At 38.9% G+C, this 18,723-nt stretch overlaps 1 protein-coding gene across 1 annotated transcript in view; it reads right to left on the reverse strand.

Annotated features, from left to right (window-relative positions):
• Positions 1–18,723, reverse strand: part of LOC124590493 (myosin-I heavy chain) — a 219,827-nt gene that overhangs the window by 190,898 nt on the left and 10,206 nt on the right. The window contains exons 4-5 of the mRNA XM_047131657.1: positions 13,696–13,914; positions 5,658–5,822 (exon numbers count right to left, since the gene is read on the reverse strand). Of these exons, the coding sequence (XP_046987613.1) occupies positions 5,658–5,822; positions 13,696–13,914 (384 nt within the window). The remainder of the gene's footprint in view (positions 1–5,657; positions 5,823–13,695; positions 13,915–18,723) is intronic.

An 18,723-nucleotide genomic window follows, 5' to 3' on the forward strand; every position in this document is an offset into this window, starting at 1 on the left:
CAGTTGAGAGGGAGGGTGACAGTGCAGTGACAGGATTTTGATACAATGACAGAACACAAGGAAAGTGAAATGCCTAATGCTGCAAAAAGGAAAAAAAATATATTATTCAAAATATTCGGCAATATGAGAATTTCTGTAACTTTGGGATGAAGCACATCATGGATGTATTTTCTAATGGAACTTCTTAACTTTTTTCTGTTGGCGATGTCTATTGGATCAAGGCATTACACATGAAGGACGTGTTACATAAAAATACAAGATCTTTTAATCAACAACATGAAGATCAAAAGAAGAGAGATGCACACCTACCAATGTGTGAGAGATAACAAAGAGCATGAACAGGTTCTAATTCAAAACATGGTTAAAAAAGATAAGCATAAAAAGGAAATGCCAGGCACAGAAGTCATAATTTTTTTAACACTGTTGTCATTTCTCCCTTGCAGAATTAATTAGTTCATGCAATTCTAACAAGACTTCAAGTGCATGTTTGTCATATACCAAATTTTTGTGTAATAAGTTATCTTTTGCTTCCTGTGTTTTTTATTTATTTTACTAAACAATCTACTTTTTGTGACAGGGAATATCATTAACAATATTTTCAGTTATCATTTGTTATTTTCATTTTACTTGCTTTTCAATTTTCATATATAATTTTACTCATACGATCTTTTTATATACTTGTTAATCTGTTTTTCTTCATCCTTTCTTTTACTTGCTTTTGAAGCAATCTTACACACTTTTATCTCACTTGCTTGTGAGCAAGGTTTGTAAATGGAGTATAAAGTTCTCCATCTTTTAAAATGTATGACACTTTGTTCTTCAAATCAGTGAATGTTAGCTAGAAAACAGAATACATTACACAATGTAAATCCTCTATGTAAATTTCTGAACAGATTTAAATTTTGTTTCAGATTTTAATTGAGAATCCATCTTCCAATCCACATTTTACCCATCCATACTAGATTTTCTAGTACTTTCCCTCCTTTTTTGATCTTGTTTGCACTCTTCTTCAACTGTTACCTCATCTTAGTTTTAATCTTTCTACTCTATCTTTTGTCTCCTGTGTTTTTTTTATTTATTTTACTGAACACTTTACTTTTTGTGACACGGAATAGTATTAACAATATTTTCAGTTATCATTTGTTATTTTCATTTTACACATTTCATTTTATCTCTTACTGTACGTCGTAACACAACTGGAGTACTGTAAGTTCTTTTCTTTTTTAGGGTTTTGTCCTCAGTCGACAAATACAGAACCTTATAGGATCTCTTTGTTGTCCATCTGTCTGTCTGTCCGACTGTTAAAAACCCCTTTTCTAAGAAACAGGTAGACACATCAAGTTGAAATTTATGACACGTACTAAGGCCTATAGTCCCTTCCTGGTATAAAAATTGAAGCTTTTAAGTCAATGTAGTCAAGATATATAGCCATTTATGTCCCTATTTTGATACTCATAAAATCACTCATCAAAACCTACAGTGTACTTTCCGTTGGCCTAGAATCATGAAATTTGGCATGAAGCAATGTTGCACAGTACAACCAATGGAAAAAATCCAGAAAACCATAAATTTGCCCAAACTTTCCGCCTTTACAAATGTCTGCTTGTGTCTGTGTATGTGCGGATGGATATGTGTGTGTGTGTGTGTGTGTGCGAGTGTATACCTGTCCTTTTTTCCCCCTAAGGTAAGTCTTTCCGCTCCCGGGATTGGAATGACTCCTTACCCTCTCCCTTAAAAGCCACATCCTTTCGTCTTTCCCTCTCCTTCCCTCTTTCCTAATGAAGCAACCGTTGGTTGCGAAAGCTTGAATTTTGTGTGTATGTTTGTGTTTGTTTGTGTGTCTATCAACCTGCCAGCGCTTTCGTTTGGTAAGTCACATCATCTTTGTTTTTAGATATATTTTTCCCACGTGGAATGTTTCCTTCTATTATATTCAAATTATTTAATTGGATAGACAAACAATCTACTCACCAAGCAGAAGAACACATACATAAAAAAACTGTTGTAACTGGCAAGATTTTGGAGCTAGTGACTCCTTCTTAATGTCAGGTTTGCTGTTGTAAATGTTTTAGGATTGGGTTGCGAAGTGATATTTCCAATTGGTAATACGCGCGAAAGGTAGGTTCTTCACCAAAGTTGCATGATCAAATGCAGGTTTAGGGCTGAAAGTGAAGCTCTTAGATAATACAGATAATTCAGGAGGGGAGAGTGCTTTAGATGAGAGGTTAAGGTCACTGTACTGTTGTGACACGTTCTTGGGATTATGGGTTATTCTTAGTCTGGGAGGCAGTGGTGAAGGCTGTGGGATGTTAAGGAGGTTGGCCAAGCTCAATTCGTAGGAGAGAAATGATGGTTGATGGTGTGGCTGTTTAGGGAGTTGCAGAGGGACAGGAAGGGAATTACCACTGTTCAGGTAGTTTAGGAGAAGGTGGGATAGCTTTTTGAAGTGAAGTCTAGTATGTTATTGCAGTTTGAAGCTGGCATGGCAGATAATAACACCCAAGGAAACATATGGGGCAGATAACTGCATGATTTTGCAGACTGAAAGAAGTCTGGTAGGGTGGAAATTTGATGATGAGGCATATAGGTCACAGATTAGATAGGTAAGAGCAAGAGATTGCTATATTTAAAAATGTTAAAGGAATCTGGTGTAGAGTAGGATTGCACCCAGAAACAGGGACTTTCAATGTTAGACCTTTTGGGGTAACTCCAAGGGACAAGCAGGTTACACGAAACAGAATGTGGGACCTTAGTTTTGACTGTACAAAGGCATCTTTTCAAAAAGAATGGATGTAATATGAGATGGGATTCATCATGGCAAGAGAGGACAGTTTGGAGAGTTAGAAATCATGGGAGTGGCAAAAATAAATAAATAAGCAGAGTATGGAAAAGGTAAGTAATCAGAAAAAAGCAAGGAAAAAAGTCAGAAATAGAAAAATTAGAAATATTCATATGAAAATCGTTTATAAGAGGTAATGAGTAGGAGGTCTATATGATATGAAAAAAAAATGATAAAAGGAAAAAATCGATCAGGGAAAGTCATGAAAACAGAAATTTTAGAAACTGGGTAAACAGAAAGTAAAAGTCACATGAGAAAATGTAATCTACTTAACTTGGCAATTAAAGTGGCAAAAGAAATGGCAATAAAAGTCGATCAAAGCACTTTGCTAAAAACAAACGCACAAAAAGTGAAGAAATTAATGTATAAACAAGATAAGTGGATGGTGGAAAAGAAAATAGCTGTCAAATTTGTGAATAAATTGGCAAAAGATGATCAGGAGAAGGCCATGCAGTGTAATGGATCTTAAATTGTTGTATGCTAATACATAAATAGCAATGGAACTGTTATATGCAAATAAAAATGGAACCCTCTACGAGCATTTGAAATCGATATTAGAAAAGCTGTAGGAGCAAAGTGTTGATTAATCTTGGTGACACAGATAAATAAATGAATGGATCAGCACATTAAGGTAGAAAACAGATGACTGTTTGAACAAGACTGACAAGAGGGTTAAATAAGAAGGGATGATGGCCACATGGGCTAACATAAGAACAAAAACAATCAATTATTGACAAATTTATTTAATTGGATAGATAAAAAAAAACCTACTCACCAAGTGACACTAGCACAAACACATAAGAGACTGTTGTAATTGGAAGATTGCCAATTACAACAGTCTGTTATGTGTGTGTTCTGGCACTGCTTAGTAAGTAGATTTTTTATCCATCCAATAAAATAATTTTGTCAATAACTGATTGTTTTTATTGTTATATAAATAAAAGATAGACACTGATATGAAGATGAAGAGTGTTCAGAGAGTAAACAGACAGAGGACAGAAAAATAAGACATAGAAATACATTGAGAAGAGACTAAATTAAATCCCACTCAATTCTGCCTCAGACACCCAAAAGAACAAACAGACGGCTTTGTCATCCTCAGCCGATAGGCATCACTGGATGCAGATATGAGAGACATATGGTCAGCACACTGCTCTTCCAGCATTTGTCAGCTTTTGTGACTGGAACCGCTACTTCTCAGTTGTAGTTCCTCAACTGGTCTCTTAAGGGCTGAGTGTATCCCACCTGGCAGCAGCAATCGGCAGCCCCAGATAGTCACCCATCTAAGTGCTAGCCATGCCCACCAGAACTTAACTTCTGTGATCTGACGTAAACTAGTGTTACCACTGCAGCAGGGCCATTGGCACTGAGAAGAGAAAATAATCAAATATAGCTTAAGACCAGGTAAGAACCAAGAACGTAGCTGAGGCAGCTCTGGAAGTAATGGTAATTGGAAGAGTGTGAGGGAGGAGAGGAGCGGCTACCAATAGCATGACAAATACAGGTACTACATCAGTTATGAGTAATGGAAATGTGAAACACTGACCATGTCTAGGGAATGTGAATTGTGCCTTTAGGATGTAGCAGCCTTTCAGTGTATGAGCTGGCAGATAATAACATGGGATTAGTTCTGAATTTCAAATTGCCAGTCTTCTTTGAATAAAGTACAACTTACTGCTGAAGCTTCCTCCTTATATTTGTCCTCTTAATGGCTGATGATGTCATTATGTCATCTCAATGACAGCATAATTTGAATGTATTAACAACAGAGGTAGCAGTCAAGCACTGCCCCCATTTAGGCATGAACCACTGTAAGGTGAGGAGGTAAGCACTGACACTGAACTCTCAGTTGTTAGGTTGTCTCAAGTGAAGCACAAATAATCCCACATAATATCCAACACCATTCACTATGCAGTCACAGACAGTCTTCATTGTTCAGTATTTCTGTTCATTCCATAGACGTTCTTGTAAAAGAATTCAAGAAGTCTGTTGGACTTTTAGTTTCCCCAAAATGAATTTTGTGTCCTTTTTGGTAAGTTATCTTCTGAGATTGCAGATGTTGCTAGATACATGAGCTTGATGACACACCAAATTTGTGTAAAATATGCAAAACTGTTTATCCACGCACATCCTGGTTCTCTAACAGAACAGCTTGTCAGTATCTGCCTGAGTTAAAACATCCTCAAATAAGAACACTACATCTACTGAATAACTCACAAAAACATGTTGGATGCCATGCATTCCTAACAACAGAACTCTGTCATATTACAATTAAGTAAGGTGATCATACATGTGGCAGTTCATAACAACAGATGTGCAGATAGAGGCTGCGAAACTGTATACCTTCACTGAAACGTCTCATCTTGTATATGCTAATCCCTGGGCCCGATTTGTGATGGGCTAATAGCATCGGTCAATGATACTGAAACCACTGTACACACAAGAATGCTTTATAGTAGCTTCCAGATTTGGTCTCAATAAAGAGGAATGGCCTTCTTAATAGGGTGAATTTAAAATTAAAATAAAAACATCACAGATTTTTTTCTATGTATACATCATTGCAATAAAATTGTAAACATGCAAACAGAGCCATAATATATCTTGTAATTTAGTATTAACTATGTTTTGTTACATTTTCAGATTTCAAGGTAATGTGACAGAAGAACCAAGATCTAGTACACTCATTTTCAAGCTAGCTGTAAATGTAAGAGATTTTATTTAAAGAAACAACCAACAGAATAGATGGAAGTAATAAATAAAGCACATCTTCAGAAGTACACATCCTACCACACATATGATGAGAAGTTTTGTATCTGACCTCCTGCAACTTCAGTGGAATTTCGGTGATGTTGCCTCGTACATTAATTTGCCGTAAAAGTGCCACTTGTACTAGATCTTCCTGCTGTAGACCCAACAGACTTGCAACTACTGATAAGATTTCTATGTCCTCTTCTGTAAGTTTACATTTCTCACCATCTATATCCTGTAAATAAAATGAGAATAACAGAAACTATTTCAAAACATACTAAAAAGTTAAAAGAACTACTTACATTGAGATGTAATTCTCTGTTAGAAATACAGGGAATGGCGTTATTGTAAAGAAAAATTTTTCATGGCTGTTTTGATTGCCAACAGTTAGTCTGCAATGTAAGTTTTCAAATTTGATGTAAGAGGTGGTTTGGCAGTGTTAGACTGTAACCAGCACCAGGCTGGTATGGTTTCTTAACGATGATACCACATAATACCACACACACACTCTACCATCCTTTGTTCTTACCACTTAATAATTGTAGAAAACAATATCAAACTTGATTTTCACATGCTAGTGATCAGTGTTGGGAGTAACCACATGTAAATGATGTTGAGGACGTCACTGGGATAAAATACAGATGGTACTTGTACTCACTATTTGACAGTCTTGAAATATTTCTGTTTCCAGCTGCTGTGACCCCACTGTGTGATAGCAAGCTTGGCTGTGGGAGTACAGAATAGATGTGGGGTGGGAGAGGGAGATATAGTTGGGGAAAATGCTCTAGTGCCACCAGCTAGGTATAGCATCAGGAGATGCTATGCTGGAGGAAAATGATAATGGGGAGAAGCAGAGAAAGGGAAAGGACTACGCTGAAGAACTTTGGTGAAACAAAGTATGTATGGTTGGTTGGTCGGTTGGTTTGGGGGATGGGACCAAACAGTGAGGTCATCAGTACCATCAGATTAGGAAAGAAATGCTCCGTGCCATTTCAAAAACCATCCCAGCATTTTCCTGAAGTGATTTAGGGAAATCATGAAAAACCTAAATCAGGATGGCCGGGTGCAGGTTTGAACTGTTGTCCTCTTGAATGCAAGTCAAGTGGAGGTAAGTATGAGGCTAAAGTGGTAGCAGGAAAAGGGATAGAGGCAGGTGGAGGAGAGGGACTAGTGAAGGCTGAGGCCATGTGGTTAAAGGCACAAAAGAATGTTGCTCAGAGAGTTCCCAATAGCACAATTTAGGTAAGCTACTGTTAGTATGAACAAATCCAATGGTAAGGGCTGTGAAGGGTATCATGCTCAGCAACTGTGTGGTCCAGCTTTCTCTTGGTCACAGTTTGGTAGTGATTGTTCATGTGGACAGGGACATTTTGACATCACCCCTTCCTAAGGGCATCTCTCCTAATGCTGCAACTAGCAACCCATCATCCATGTCCCTGACATGTACTGACACACTCTCACAGGCACCACTAAAGTATTTCCCCCCAACCCCTACCCTGCTTAACCCCCCTCCCCCCACCTCATGCTTTTTCTGTACCCCTACTACTCACCCCAGGCTAGATCACAATAGTCCCCCCCCCCCCCCCCATACACACACACAGAGAGAGTGAGAGAGAGAGAGAGAGTGTGTGTGTGTGTTCTTATGCTAGAGGACTTTTTTCAAAAGCGAATATTATCCAAAACTTAATTTTTAAAGGTGCCTATCTGCCACTCAACACCTCCCTTGAGTGGTGAGTACCCATCTATCCAATTCATATTTTTGTTGTTATTCCATTCCAGATTTTCCATAATTTGGAACATTGTACTTCACATGCCACATGAAATTATATAATATGTTTAAAAAATATGATAACATATTGATGAATAGGGGTCCTGCTGTTAATCAGTGCTACAAGTGAGCTTAAATCACCTGTGCTTTACAGCAAAGACAAACTTTTAATCTGGAAAAAATGGCAACCGTACACAATTTTATGAACTTACAAAAAAGAGAGAATTCACACAGAGTGGTATTGTTGTCTTACATTCCATTTCTATTTAGAAGAATTTGTGAAGCTGTGTATTAACATTGATTTATTTGCACTCAGGAGCCAATAACAGTATCTGGTCTTAATTACTGTTACAATTTTCTACCTAAAATTGTCATGAGAATGACACGTCTGAAAACCACATTCAGACTGATGATCAGAACCAACCTGGAACAGGCTAAGTTGAATCAAGACAACGTGACTTGATGATGAAGAGACACATATGTAACAGAGGATGGCATGTCTTTGCTATGTGAATGGAGCTACGAAAACATGTAGTTTTAATGTTGGAGCTGATGTTTATTATGTTGAACTGATAATTGACCAAAAATGGAAGTATACAGCTTGTGTTAGTACTTAAATTGGAATAAAATATTTAAGAAAGTTTTTATAGAATGTAAATGCTAGCTTTTGGACTTATCCTTTGACAAACTAAAGTAAAACACACACACACACACACACACACACACACACACACACACACACACACCTATGGCCTTGCATTGTGCCAGATAGACTGATAGTTCCAATGTTCTTTTGCAGTACGACTGGCTGTGCTAGGGATAGTGTCAGGTGGGGTAGGTGGAGTGGGAGGGAGGCAGGAGGCAGGGAGAGGGACTTGGGGGGCGGGGTGGATAGTGGCTCGGAGGGAGGCACCTCATTTGCTGGTTACGAATGCAGGAGGGAGGGTTGGCAGGTGTATAGTTTGGCATCACTGTAGTGGCCTGTGGGCAGCAGCAAACGCTGAAGGCAATGTGAGGACTTGAACTGGGAAGGGGTGACAGGGCAGAGAAAGCAGAAATTGTTGGGTGGAAGGAGTGGGGACAGAGGATCACGTGACAGTGTGGTCAGGACGATTACAGGAGTGGAGGATGTGTTGTAAAGATAACTCCCTCTCTGTGTAGTTCAGAGAAGCTGTTGGTGGAGGGTAGGATCAGTTTGGCATTGGCCACTCATCCTGGTGGACAGTTGGTTGGTAGTCATGTCAAAATAACAGGCTGTGCAGTGTTTGCATCACAGTTGGTATATTACATAGCTGCTTTCGCAGGTGGGCTGGCCTCTGATGAGGTAGGATAAGCCTGTAAGAGGAGTGGAGTATGAGGTGGTGGGTGGGTGGATTGGGCAGGTCTTGCACCTCTGTCTGCCACAGGTATATGATCCCTGTGATGAGGGGTTGGGAGAGAGAGTGGCATGGGGATGGAATAAGATGATGTGTAGGTTGGATAGGTGACAGAACACCACTTTAGGAGGGGTGGAAAGGATCTTGGGTACAATGTCTCAGTTCAAGGCAGGATGAGGGATAATCAAAGCTCAGGTCAAGGACATGGTTCAGGTGTTCCAGTCCAAGGTGATAATTGGTGATGAGGGGGACATTCCATTGTAGCTGAATCTTGGGGATGGTGGGAGAACTGGGAGTCTGCACGAGGACATGGCATGGGAAATCAAAACCTAGTCCACAAACAGATTTCCTGTTCCTGTTCCTATACCACACATCAAGGCTGATGTGTCACTAAGGATGCCACTTCCCTGTATACTAACATCCCTAATGCCTTAGCCTTGCCATTTTCCCAACACCTAGACTGACATCAAACCTACAACCCCCTTTCTGGACATCATGACCAACTATAGCCTCACCTACAATCAGAGAGAGAGAGAGAGAGAGAGAGAGAGAGAGAGAGAGAGAGAGTGTGTGTGTGTAAATGCCAAGATTATCAATGCCCTTCACACACATAACCTTTGAAGTAATCACCTACAAACAAATCGTGGTACAGCAATGTACATCTGCATGGCACCATACTATGCCAACCTATCTCACACCTGGTTCAGATTCATTCATGGCATCTTCATGGTGTGGACTCAGTGTGAGGACAACCGAGCCAAATTCCTCCATAACCTCAACACATTCACACTCATTCACTTCACCTGGTCCTCCTCAACCCAATAAGCCACCTTTCTTGATGTTGACCTCACCTCAAAGGAGGCTACATCAGTACCTCCATACACATCAGACCTACCAATCACCTGCAATATCTCCAGATCGACAGCTGCCCCCCATTCCATATCAAAAAAACCCTTCCCTCCAGGTTATTGACCCATGGCCATCACATATGTAGTGACAAGCAGTCCTCTCCTAGTACACCATGGGTCCTGCTGAGGCCTTCACAGACCAAAATTACCCTCCCAACCTTATACAGCAACAGATCTCTGCTGCCTTGCCCATCCACTCACCTACCACCTCCAGCATTCCTACCATCTGGCCACAAAGGAGCCCCTGTAACTCAGTACAACCCAGCATTGGAGCAACTAAATCTCGTTCTCAACCATGGTTTCGACTACCTCACATCATTACCTGAAATGAGTTCATATCCTATCAATTATCATTCCCATCCCACCCAAAGTGGTATTTCACTGTCCACTGAACAAACACAATGCCCTTGTCCATCCCTACACAATGCCTGCTCCCAGCCCCTTGTCTCATGGCCCATATCCCTGCAATAGACCTAGATGCAAGACCTGTCCCATAGACCATTCCATCCCAATCTATTCTAGTCCAGTCACAGGCATCACTTACAGCATCAAGGAAAGGGCTACCTGTGAAAGCAGGCATGTGATCTATAAACTAAGCTGCAGTCACTGTGCTGCTTTCTTCAAGGACTTGACAATGAGCAAGATGTCTGTCTACATGAATGGCCACTGACACAGGCAGCTGTATCATTTAGTTTCTGTATATGCTGCCTTACACAATGTGCTTCACTTCAATGACTGCTTCACAGTCTGCATCATCTGCATCCTTCCTACCAACACCAGCTTTTCTAAATTGTGCGAGTGGGAACTCTACCTGCAATATATGCTACATTCCCATTACCCCAACAGCCCTCAATCTGTGCTAGTTCCTGTCCTCTACCCATCTATCCCCTTCCCTGTTCACACTACAGTGCTACACAGTCGTCTATTCCACCAACACACCTAGTCTTTTTCTCTCCTCTACTTCTCTCCTTTTGTGCTCCCCTTCTCCCCCCTCAAATATCCTGACTGCATCTAGCAGGCCTACCCTATGTCCACCAGGTTCCTGCATGCTCCCACAGGCAGCAGTACACCTTCTCCCACCTCTACCCTGCTATCCCTTCCACTCACCAAGCCCGCCTCTTCCTTACTCCCATCACCCACAGACTGGTTCTGCCATCAGATGCAGTTACTGTATGCAGTCTGGCCTCCACAGCCAGAGATAGTAGTCACATGTCTGAGAGTTGTGTTTGTGTGTGAGATTGTGTTTTCTATTTTTAAATGAAGGCCTTTTGACTGAAAGCTCAAATGAGTGGCAATCTTTTTCTTTAGGCCATCTGCAAATCAACATCTCCTCTGTATAGTGAATTGCAGTCTATTCTTTTCGACAAAAATAATCAATTTTTGAAAATATAAGTAACTGAAAAGCTAGAAAATCTACCACCAAGTGGCAGCAGGAGACCCAACATCCACAGAATTGCTAGCTTTCAGAGCCAGTGGCTCCTTCTTCTGGCAGAAGGGTTGAAGGGTAAGGAAGAGGGGTGAAGGAAGAGGGGTGAAGGAAGAGGGATGAGGGAAAAGAACCTGTGAGGTTTAGGAAAAAGGGTAGACTTTGGTACAGTCACCCAGAGCACTGGGTCAGGGGAGACTTATGGGACAGGATGATAAGCAAAGACCGTTTGTTAGGAACTGCACCAGGCAAGATTTGAAAACCTGAGAGTCATATTTAACCTTTTCATACTATTGTCGTTCTCAAGCCAATGTTATATGAAGCCACAAGCAAGAAATCATACATGGCTGGGGTATTAGTCTCAGGACTGACTAAAAATGAGAGGACATGAACTGTGAACGTGCCTAGGTTTTGAGGTGAATAACAAAATAGCTGTGAGATTTCACAACTATCTCCAGATTAATACCATGACTCAAATTACTGATACATCAGATTTTCAATTTCCTGCAGTTGCAGACCCTGACTTGTGCCCATTATCTCAAAACCAGTTTTCTACAGCAGCTCATTTTAGGAAATACATTAAATATTATTATAAACATATAAATTTTAGATTTCTGTCAACAATGAAAATTTATGACATACTGCACAGTGCTACACAAGGTTATGAACAGAAAAGGTGCTATGCCACACAGTAAAATGTCACAGCACACAGTATGGTAGGAGATACATCAATAAACTATTGTTAGGTGAGATTTGATAAGAACGTTGAGGCAAATAATCCCTGTTGATAACATGTGATGTAAGTTCACAATGGTGCACAGTAGGCTATAATGGAACAGAACATGTATATGAAACTCTTGTGCCAATTTGTAATATGTAAAGTGCAGTTTATTTAAACAAAATTACATCAACTATTTTGATGCATCAGAAATTATGCTAATTTTATGTTAACAATATGGTATTATTTCGAATGCCTTAAAAATACTGCACAATCACTTGTACATAATCCTATTTAGTGTTGCAGCAGTGGAATCTGGGTTCCGGGATTCATAACTCTATGACTGTGTGTTCCTTATTGTTGCATTATGTAGAGATTGAATATTTGTCTTTGTATAAACCAGAATTGTTACAACTTGCTGAGAGAACATTTAGTTTTACATAGAAGAGCAAGTGTAGTAGACTTGTGTAACACAACCAAGTTACAGTGTAACTTTGTTCACCTATGAACCCCAAAGCATCAGTCGGAAAGACAAAATATTAATTTCTATGCTAGATAACAGGAAAAATATATGACATTTGAGAGTTGAAAATACATTCTTTTCATGAGTTGGCATCTACTCAGTTTCTATGATGTGGGAAACAGAATAGCATATAGTCTTAGAGTTAGCGAATTTTGCAACACAGTTGGCACAGCTGAACATTAACATGGCAAAATTCAGTCCTAAGCTCTTAAAAATTGGTCCTGCCAGACAATTTGAGTGTGTTTTTAGCTTTCCTCTCGTTAATATAGTTCAATGTTGGGCCTGGGATGCACATTACACAAGCAACAAAGAAGTCCATCTTTCAAAAGATGTCCATAGAATTTTAACTGTGCACATTTAAAATATAGAAAAGATGAAAATAATTCAATACATCCATTAATATTGCTAATTGTGAAGTTCTGTAAGGAAAGAAAGTGTTATAATTATCATCAAAGTTGAATAACTGATTTTTCTAGTTTATATACTTTTCAGTTTGTAGAAGTACCATTCCAATTTTTCTAACAACAAACAGGATCTTTTTCAGCGGTTCCTTTCTTTTTTTTTTCTATTTCATAAATTTCTCTGTCAGTAGGTATATGATTAAAATATCTTTCGTATTTCTTCTAGCTTAATTTTCTAACTTATTAATCATTTATATAATAGAGGGAAACATTCCACGTGGGAAAAATTATATATAAAAACAAAGATGTGGTGACTTACCGAACGAAAGCACTGGCAGGTTGATAGACACACAAACAAACACAAACATACACACAAAATTCAACAACATTTTGTGTGTATGTTTGTGTTTGTGTGTCTATCGACCTTCCAGCGCTTTCGTTCGGTAAGTCACCACATCTTTGTTTTTATTAATCATTTAGTTAGACTCACACAGAATTTAGCAACATGAAGTTATAATTTCAGATCCTTAACTGAAAAAAAATGATACCCTTAATCATATTATTAACAATTTAAAACTATGTATTTTGTGTATGCTAGTAGAATATGATTACTTTTAGCTCTCAAAGTAATCTATATTAACATAATACTGAACAGATAACTATCAATCCTTTGAGGTACAGTAACGTTTGTGCACTTCCTCTCAAATTTAGTTCTTGGGACAAGACACATCTTCACAATCACCATATACAAGGCCTCTGTTCATATGCTAGAACACACAGTAAAAACATGCATCATCACTGCTCATGTGGACATTCTGACTTCCTTTTTTTACTCTAATTTGCTGCTGCTGATGTCCCTCTTGTCTCATTTTTGTCCTTAAATCAATGACACTGTCTGGTACCTTCAACACATAACAGTGACAGCAGCGGACACTGTTCTTAACACCATATCAAAAATGTAAAAGATTAATAAAAGTGAAGACAATACCTCAAAGCTCATGTTGCCCAGCCAGAGGATGGCGGACAGGACGCTGAAAATACCATCGCACATCTCTGCTGGGATGTGCAGCACGTTGAAAGCGAGCCTCAGTGCATCAAACTTGCGTGCATCGCACACGCCGTCGATGCGGACGCAGCCCGACTGGTCGAGGTAGCGGTAGTGCTCGGCTGGCTTCAGCCTCAGCTGCTCTGCCAGCTCTTTGTTGTTCTGAAACCAGAGTGCCATACAACACTCACTATATTGTGATCTCTCCTATCTTTGTGAATTCCTCCATGAAACAATACCTCACTTGAGATTAGTTAATGCTGTCTCATGATATTACACAGTAAGAAAAAAATCAATTTACAGTTTCAATTGTATATATACTCCGTGATGTCATCAAACCTAACACATATTATAAAATTTACAATACGAGTGGGTATCAATTTCTTCACATAAAATTAAATAGAAATGTTGTACAAAAATCGATTTTTGTAGGTTGTGAATTATCTACCATTTCACTGAATACACAGGGTTTTTCACAAGTGATGGTCAATGTCAATATTCAGGGATATGACAAGAATGATCATTCGAAACAAAAAAGTCAAGTAAACATGGGTTCTGAAACATGTTCCTTACGTGCTATGAGCAATTCTTAATCTTCCATACTGTGAAACAAATCTTTTCCACTGCAAGCTCTTTGCTTTCCATATTTTTGGGAGTGGTAGTATGGGCCAAAACAAGAAAAAAAGTCCAGTAAACATGTGCTCTAAAACGCATACCTTAAAAGTAAAAGTTATGAGCACTTAGCCATTAGAAGAGTTGTGTTTCAAAGTAGCGAAGATGAACAAGGGCTCATAGCTCTTAAGGTATGCATTTTAGAGCTCATGTGTACTGGATATTATTCTTGTTTTGATCCATGCTACCACTTCCCAAAATATAGAAAGCAAAGAGCTTGCAGTAGAGGAGATTTGTTTCATAGAATTGGAAATCAAGCATTGCTCATAGGTCTTAAGGTATAAGTTTTAGAGCCCATGTTTACTGTACTCAGGGTACCCTCCGCCACACACCGTCAGGTGGCTTGCAGAGTATGGATGTAGATGTAGACTATTTTGTTTTGAATGATCATTCCTGTCATATCCCCCAGTATTAACCATCACTTCTGAAATACCCTATATATTTAACATTGGTGTACTTAAAATTAACTAAGACATAAATGTGTTAATTTTGTAAAACCATTAGCACAAATATTTTTGCAAACGCTATAATATTTAAATGACAATTTATGCGAGAACAATGCGAAAAATTTCTACTGAATATCTGTGCCAATGGGTAAATTCTTTGAATTACCAGTACATATACCTGCATAATAGTCTTTGTGCTGTCTGCTCAGTGCTCACACCTGGCAGGAAAAAGTGTTATATGAAAAGTGATGGCAAGAGAGTTTAAGGAGTAATCATGGTTAGTTATTGAAAGAAGAGACCTGTGGATCCTTTTGAACGACATATTTTGTGAACCAATCATCTCCGAAGATTCAATGAAGAAACTGTTTCATTTCTCAGCTAGTAAATCATCAACTGAACAAACGTAGAAAACGTTTATTCCTACATACAGAAAGTACCCAAAACCATCATATGCCTGAAAGAAGACATTGAGGTCAACTTCAAGACAATCAGCTTAGTAAAAGAATTATATTTTAGCAAAGAGGACATGCCACTCAATTATATCTTTCAGAAAAATGACGAAAATCCATTTCATGGCTACGTATTGTATAGACATAATTGAATCGGCTTGTTATCTCTTGCAGGTCTAGTTTAATAAGGATGTGACAGTTGAGCAGTGTTGCCAATTCATTTTTCCTACAAGATATGTGCAACGTCCCTATGTTCACCTAGAAAGCAAAAAATTATAGACTGATGAAACACAAAAAGAAAAAAGTTAATCAGGTATTGGCTAATAACATTTTCCCTTTATTAACAATTCTGGACACTGAACGGTCATTGTTTTCAAGCAAAATATTCATGGTGTTATTTGGGAAGCTTGCTCCTGCTAGAGTTTTCGGCAACTGTAGAATCAACGAAAATGTCTTTTATGAGCTCATGTATATGATCTACCGTTGGCAACGATAGTGAGTGCTCAGCTAATACTGACTCCAGTCTTATTTCAGCAGCTTTGGTGTCCTCTTCGAGCTTAAGACTGGTGGTGCTTGTAGTAGGTTGATGTACCCATGATACAAGCAGTCTGTTTAGTAAATTGTGACACTCTACCGTTGGGCGAGTCGCGATTCGCGTGTTTCAAAAGTTCACTTCTTCCAGCACTCAAACTAACATCAGGCAATCCTGCAGTGAACCCGATAACTGTCCTTGGGCTCTGCAGTTAACCAACCATTAAACTGTTCTTGCTCTTGCCACTTCCCTAAATGTCTGTTTTGTAACTCTCTTCTTTGGTGCTGAAACCATAATAATAATAAAAATACTAATACTACAGTTACACGCCCCAAAGAAAATAAACTATAGCAGCTAAAATTAGTGCTAAAGGACCTCAACTGGTCTAGGCGGTCTGTTTAACCTTTGTTTTCAACATGTGAACACACAACAAAGACAGAAAAACACTTGCAGCCGCAGAAGTTGAAAATGTAACTGTGGAAGTAACAAAGGTGTAGAGAATACAGAAAACGCGCTAGAAGTTGCCTGATGGACCTCTGGTTTCGGTCATCACATGTCAGCCCCAGTCGGAGCAATTCATCTACATCTATGAAAACCACTGTGAGGTACATTGCAGAGGGTACGTCTCATTGTACCAGTTATTAGGGTTTCTTCCCGTTCCATTCACGTATGGAGCACTGGAAGAATGATTGACTCAATGCCTCTGTGCGTGCAGTAATTATTCTCACGATCCCTATGTGAGCGATACGAAGGGATCATAGTATATTCCTAGAGTCATCATATAAAGTCGGTTCTTGAAACTTTGTTAATAGACTTTCTCGGGATAGTATACGTCTGTCTTCAAGAGTCTGCCAGTTCAGTTCCTTCAATATTACTGTGACATTCTACCACGGATTAAACAAACCTGTGACCATTCATGCTGCTCTTCTCCATATATGTTCAATAGCCCTATTAGGTTTGGGTCCCACACACTTGAGCAATGTTCTACGATGGATCGCGTGAGCGATTTGTAAGCAAATTGCACTTTCTCATTATGTTACTAATAAACCGAAGTCTACCACCTGTTTTACCCACGACTCAGCCTATGTGACCATTCCATTTATATCCCCACAAAGTGTTATATCTAGGTATTTGTATGTGTTGGCTGATTACAGCAGTAACTCACTGATTTAGTCATAAGATACTACTTTATTTCGTTTTGTGATGTGCACAATTTTATACTTCTGAACATTGACAGTAAGCTGCCAATCTTTGCACCACTTTGAAATCTTATCAAAGTCTGACTGAATATTTGTTGCAGCTTCTTTCAGATGGTATTTCATTACAGATAACTGCATCATCCACAAGAAGCCTGATGTTACTATTAATAATGTGTGCAAGGTCATTAGTGTACAATATGAATAATAAGGGTCCCAACACATTTCCCTGGGGCACATCCAAAGTTACCTGTTCGTGTTGATTGTCTTAGATATTCAAAATAGTTGCTATCATTAGTATTTCCTCAGCAGTGCATATTTTCTTCCCTATGGTTGGCAACTTTGCAGTTGTATTGGGCTGTACGTCACAGGTGCCTGCATAATGGTGAAGAGGCCAAACCAATATCAACGTAACTGGATAAAAAACCAGACCAGACCGGACTTCTGCATAGAATCTGACAATCTACCCTGTCACCAAAATATGGTTTCTAGGCAGCACACTAGTTCGCTTGTATGATACTGCCGTATAACTTTTAAAGATTTACCAAATAGTCGAAGCTAGTCGGCAACAATCCAAATGCACATTCAGTCATAATAATTGAACCATTTGTGGTTCTCCCAACCACCTCTATGAAATGAGGTCGCTATGACCTTTCGAAAGAATGGGCAAAGTCGAAAGCGATTGTCCATTCTAATAAATTAAAATCTGATCAATACTGCGGCTTATACATTTTATTTGATTATTTTGTGCCATATTCATCAGAAAATAGCACCTGATGGAAAGTTCCCATTAAATTCCCTGCAATGGTAATGCCTCGTCTAACACTAGAACGTACAATATTATATCCTCTTGACCATTTTATGATCAGATACAGGTAATTCAGCTATTCCGTTTCTTATTTTTACACTTAATAAGCTATCTGTGCATTTACATGACCCATTGAGCCTGTATCAATTGTAACAATTTTAAGTTTGTTGCCGTCAAGTACAACCAGTGCACTCAAGCGATAACATCATTGATGCCACCCCTATCCATTTTTTCACACAAGCAACATATCATTTGGTGATCCCTTTCCATCGCTCCCTCACACATTAGTTGCAGTTCCTTAGGCTCTTAGTAAGTGTTTCACAAAAATATCTAAATCTGGTGAGCATGGAAACGGGTTGTTTTCGCTACTGCTTGTGATAAAGCCCGTGTACAAATTTTGCACCTCTAGCATAGGGTGACCAAATTATTTTTCGGTGAAAACCAGGACACATTCACCCGGGTGCCAGTGGACACCTCATTCCACACGTACCCAGGTTTCTTAATTTTAAATATTAATGTTTTGTTGATACATTTTGTTAACCCGATTATTATAACTAATAAGAGGATACAAAAGATTGATATAATTTAGATTATCTGTATGATTAATGACATTTAATAAACATATACAGTAATAAAGAAATGTATTACGATTTTACAAAATTTTACAGCCATTCAACTTTTAATCAATTAAAATTAACATGAGCTTTAATATTACTGAGCAGTTGTAGATGGAATTGACTGTCCTTGGAGAAAACAGTATTTTTCACTGCCTCCAGCCTTCTTGATCATGTCTTTGTTCTTTGAGACACAGTGATAAAACTTGGCACAATCCATTTTGTAGTTGTACAGGATCTGCAGGATTGCTTCA

The sequence above is a fragment of the Schistocerca americana genome, chromosome 1 (genome assembly GCF_021461395.2).
Source record: "Schistocerca americana isolate TAMUIC-IGC-003095 chromosome 1, iqSchAmer2.1, whole genome shotgun sequence".
Classification (NCBI taxonomy): domain Eukaryota; kingdom Metazoa; phylum Arthropoda; class Insecta; order Orthoptera; family Acrididae; genus Schistocerca; species Schistocerca americana.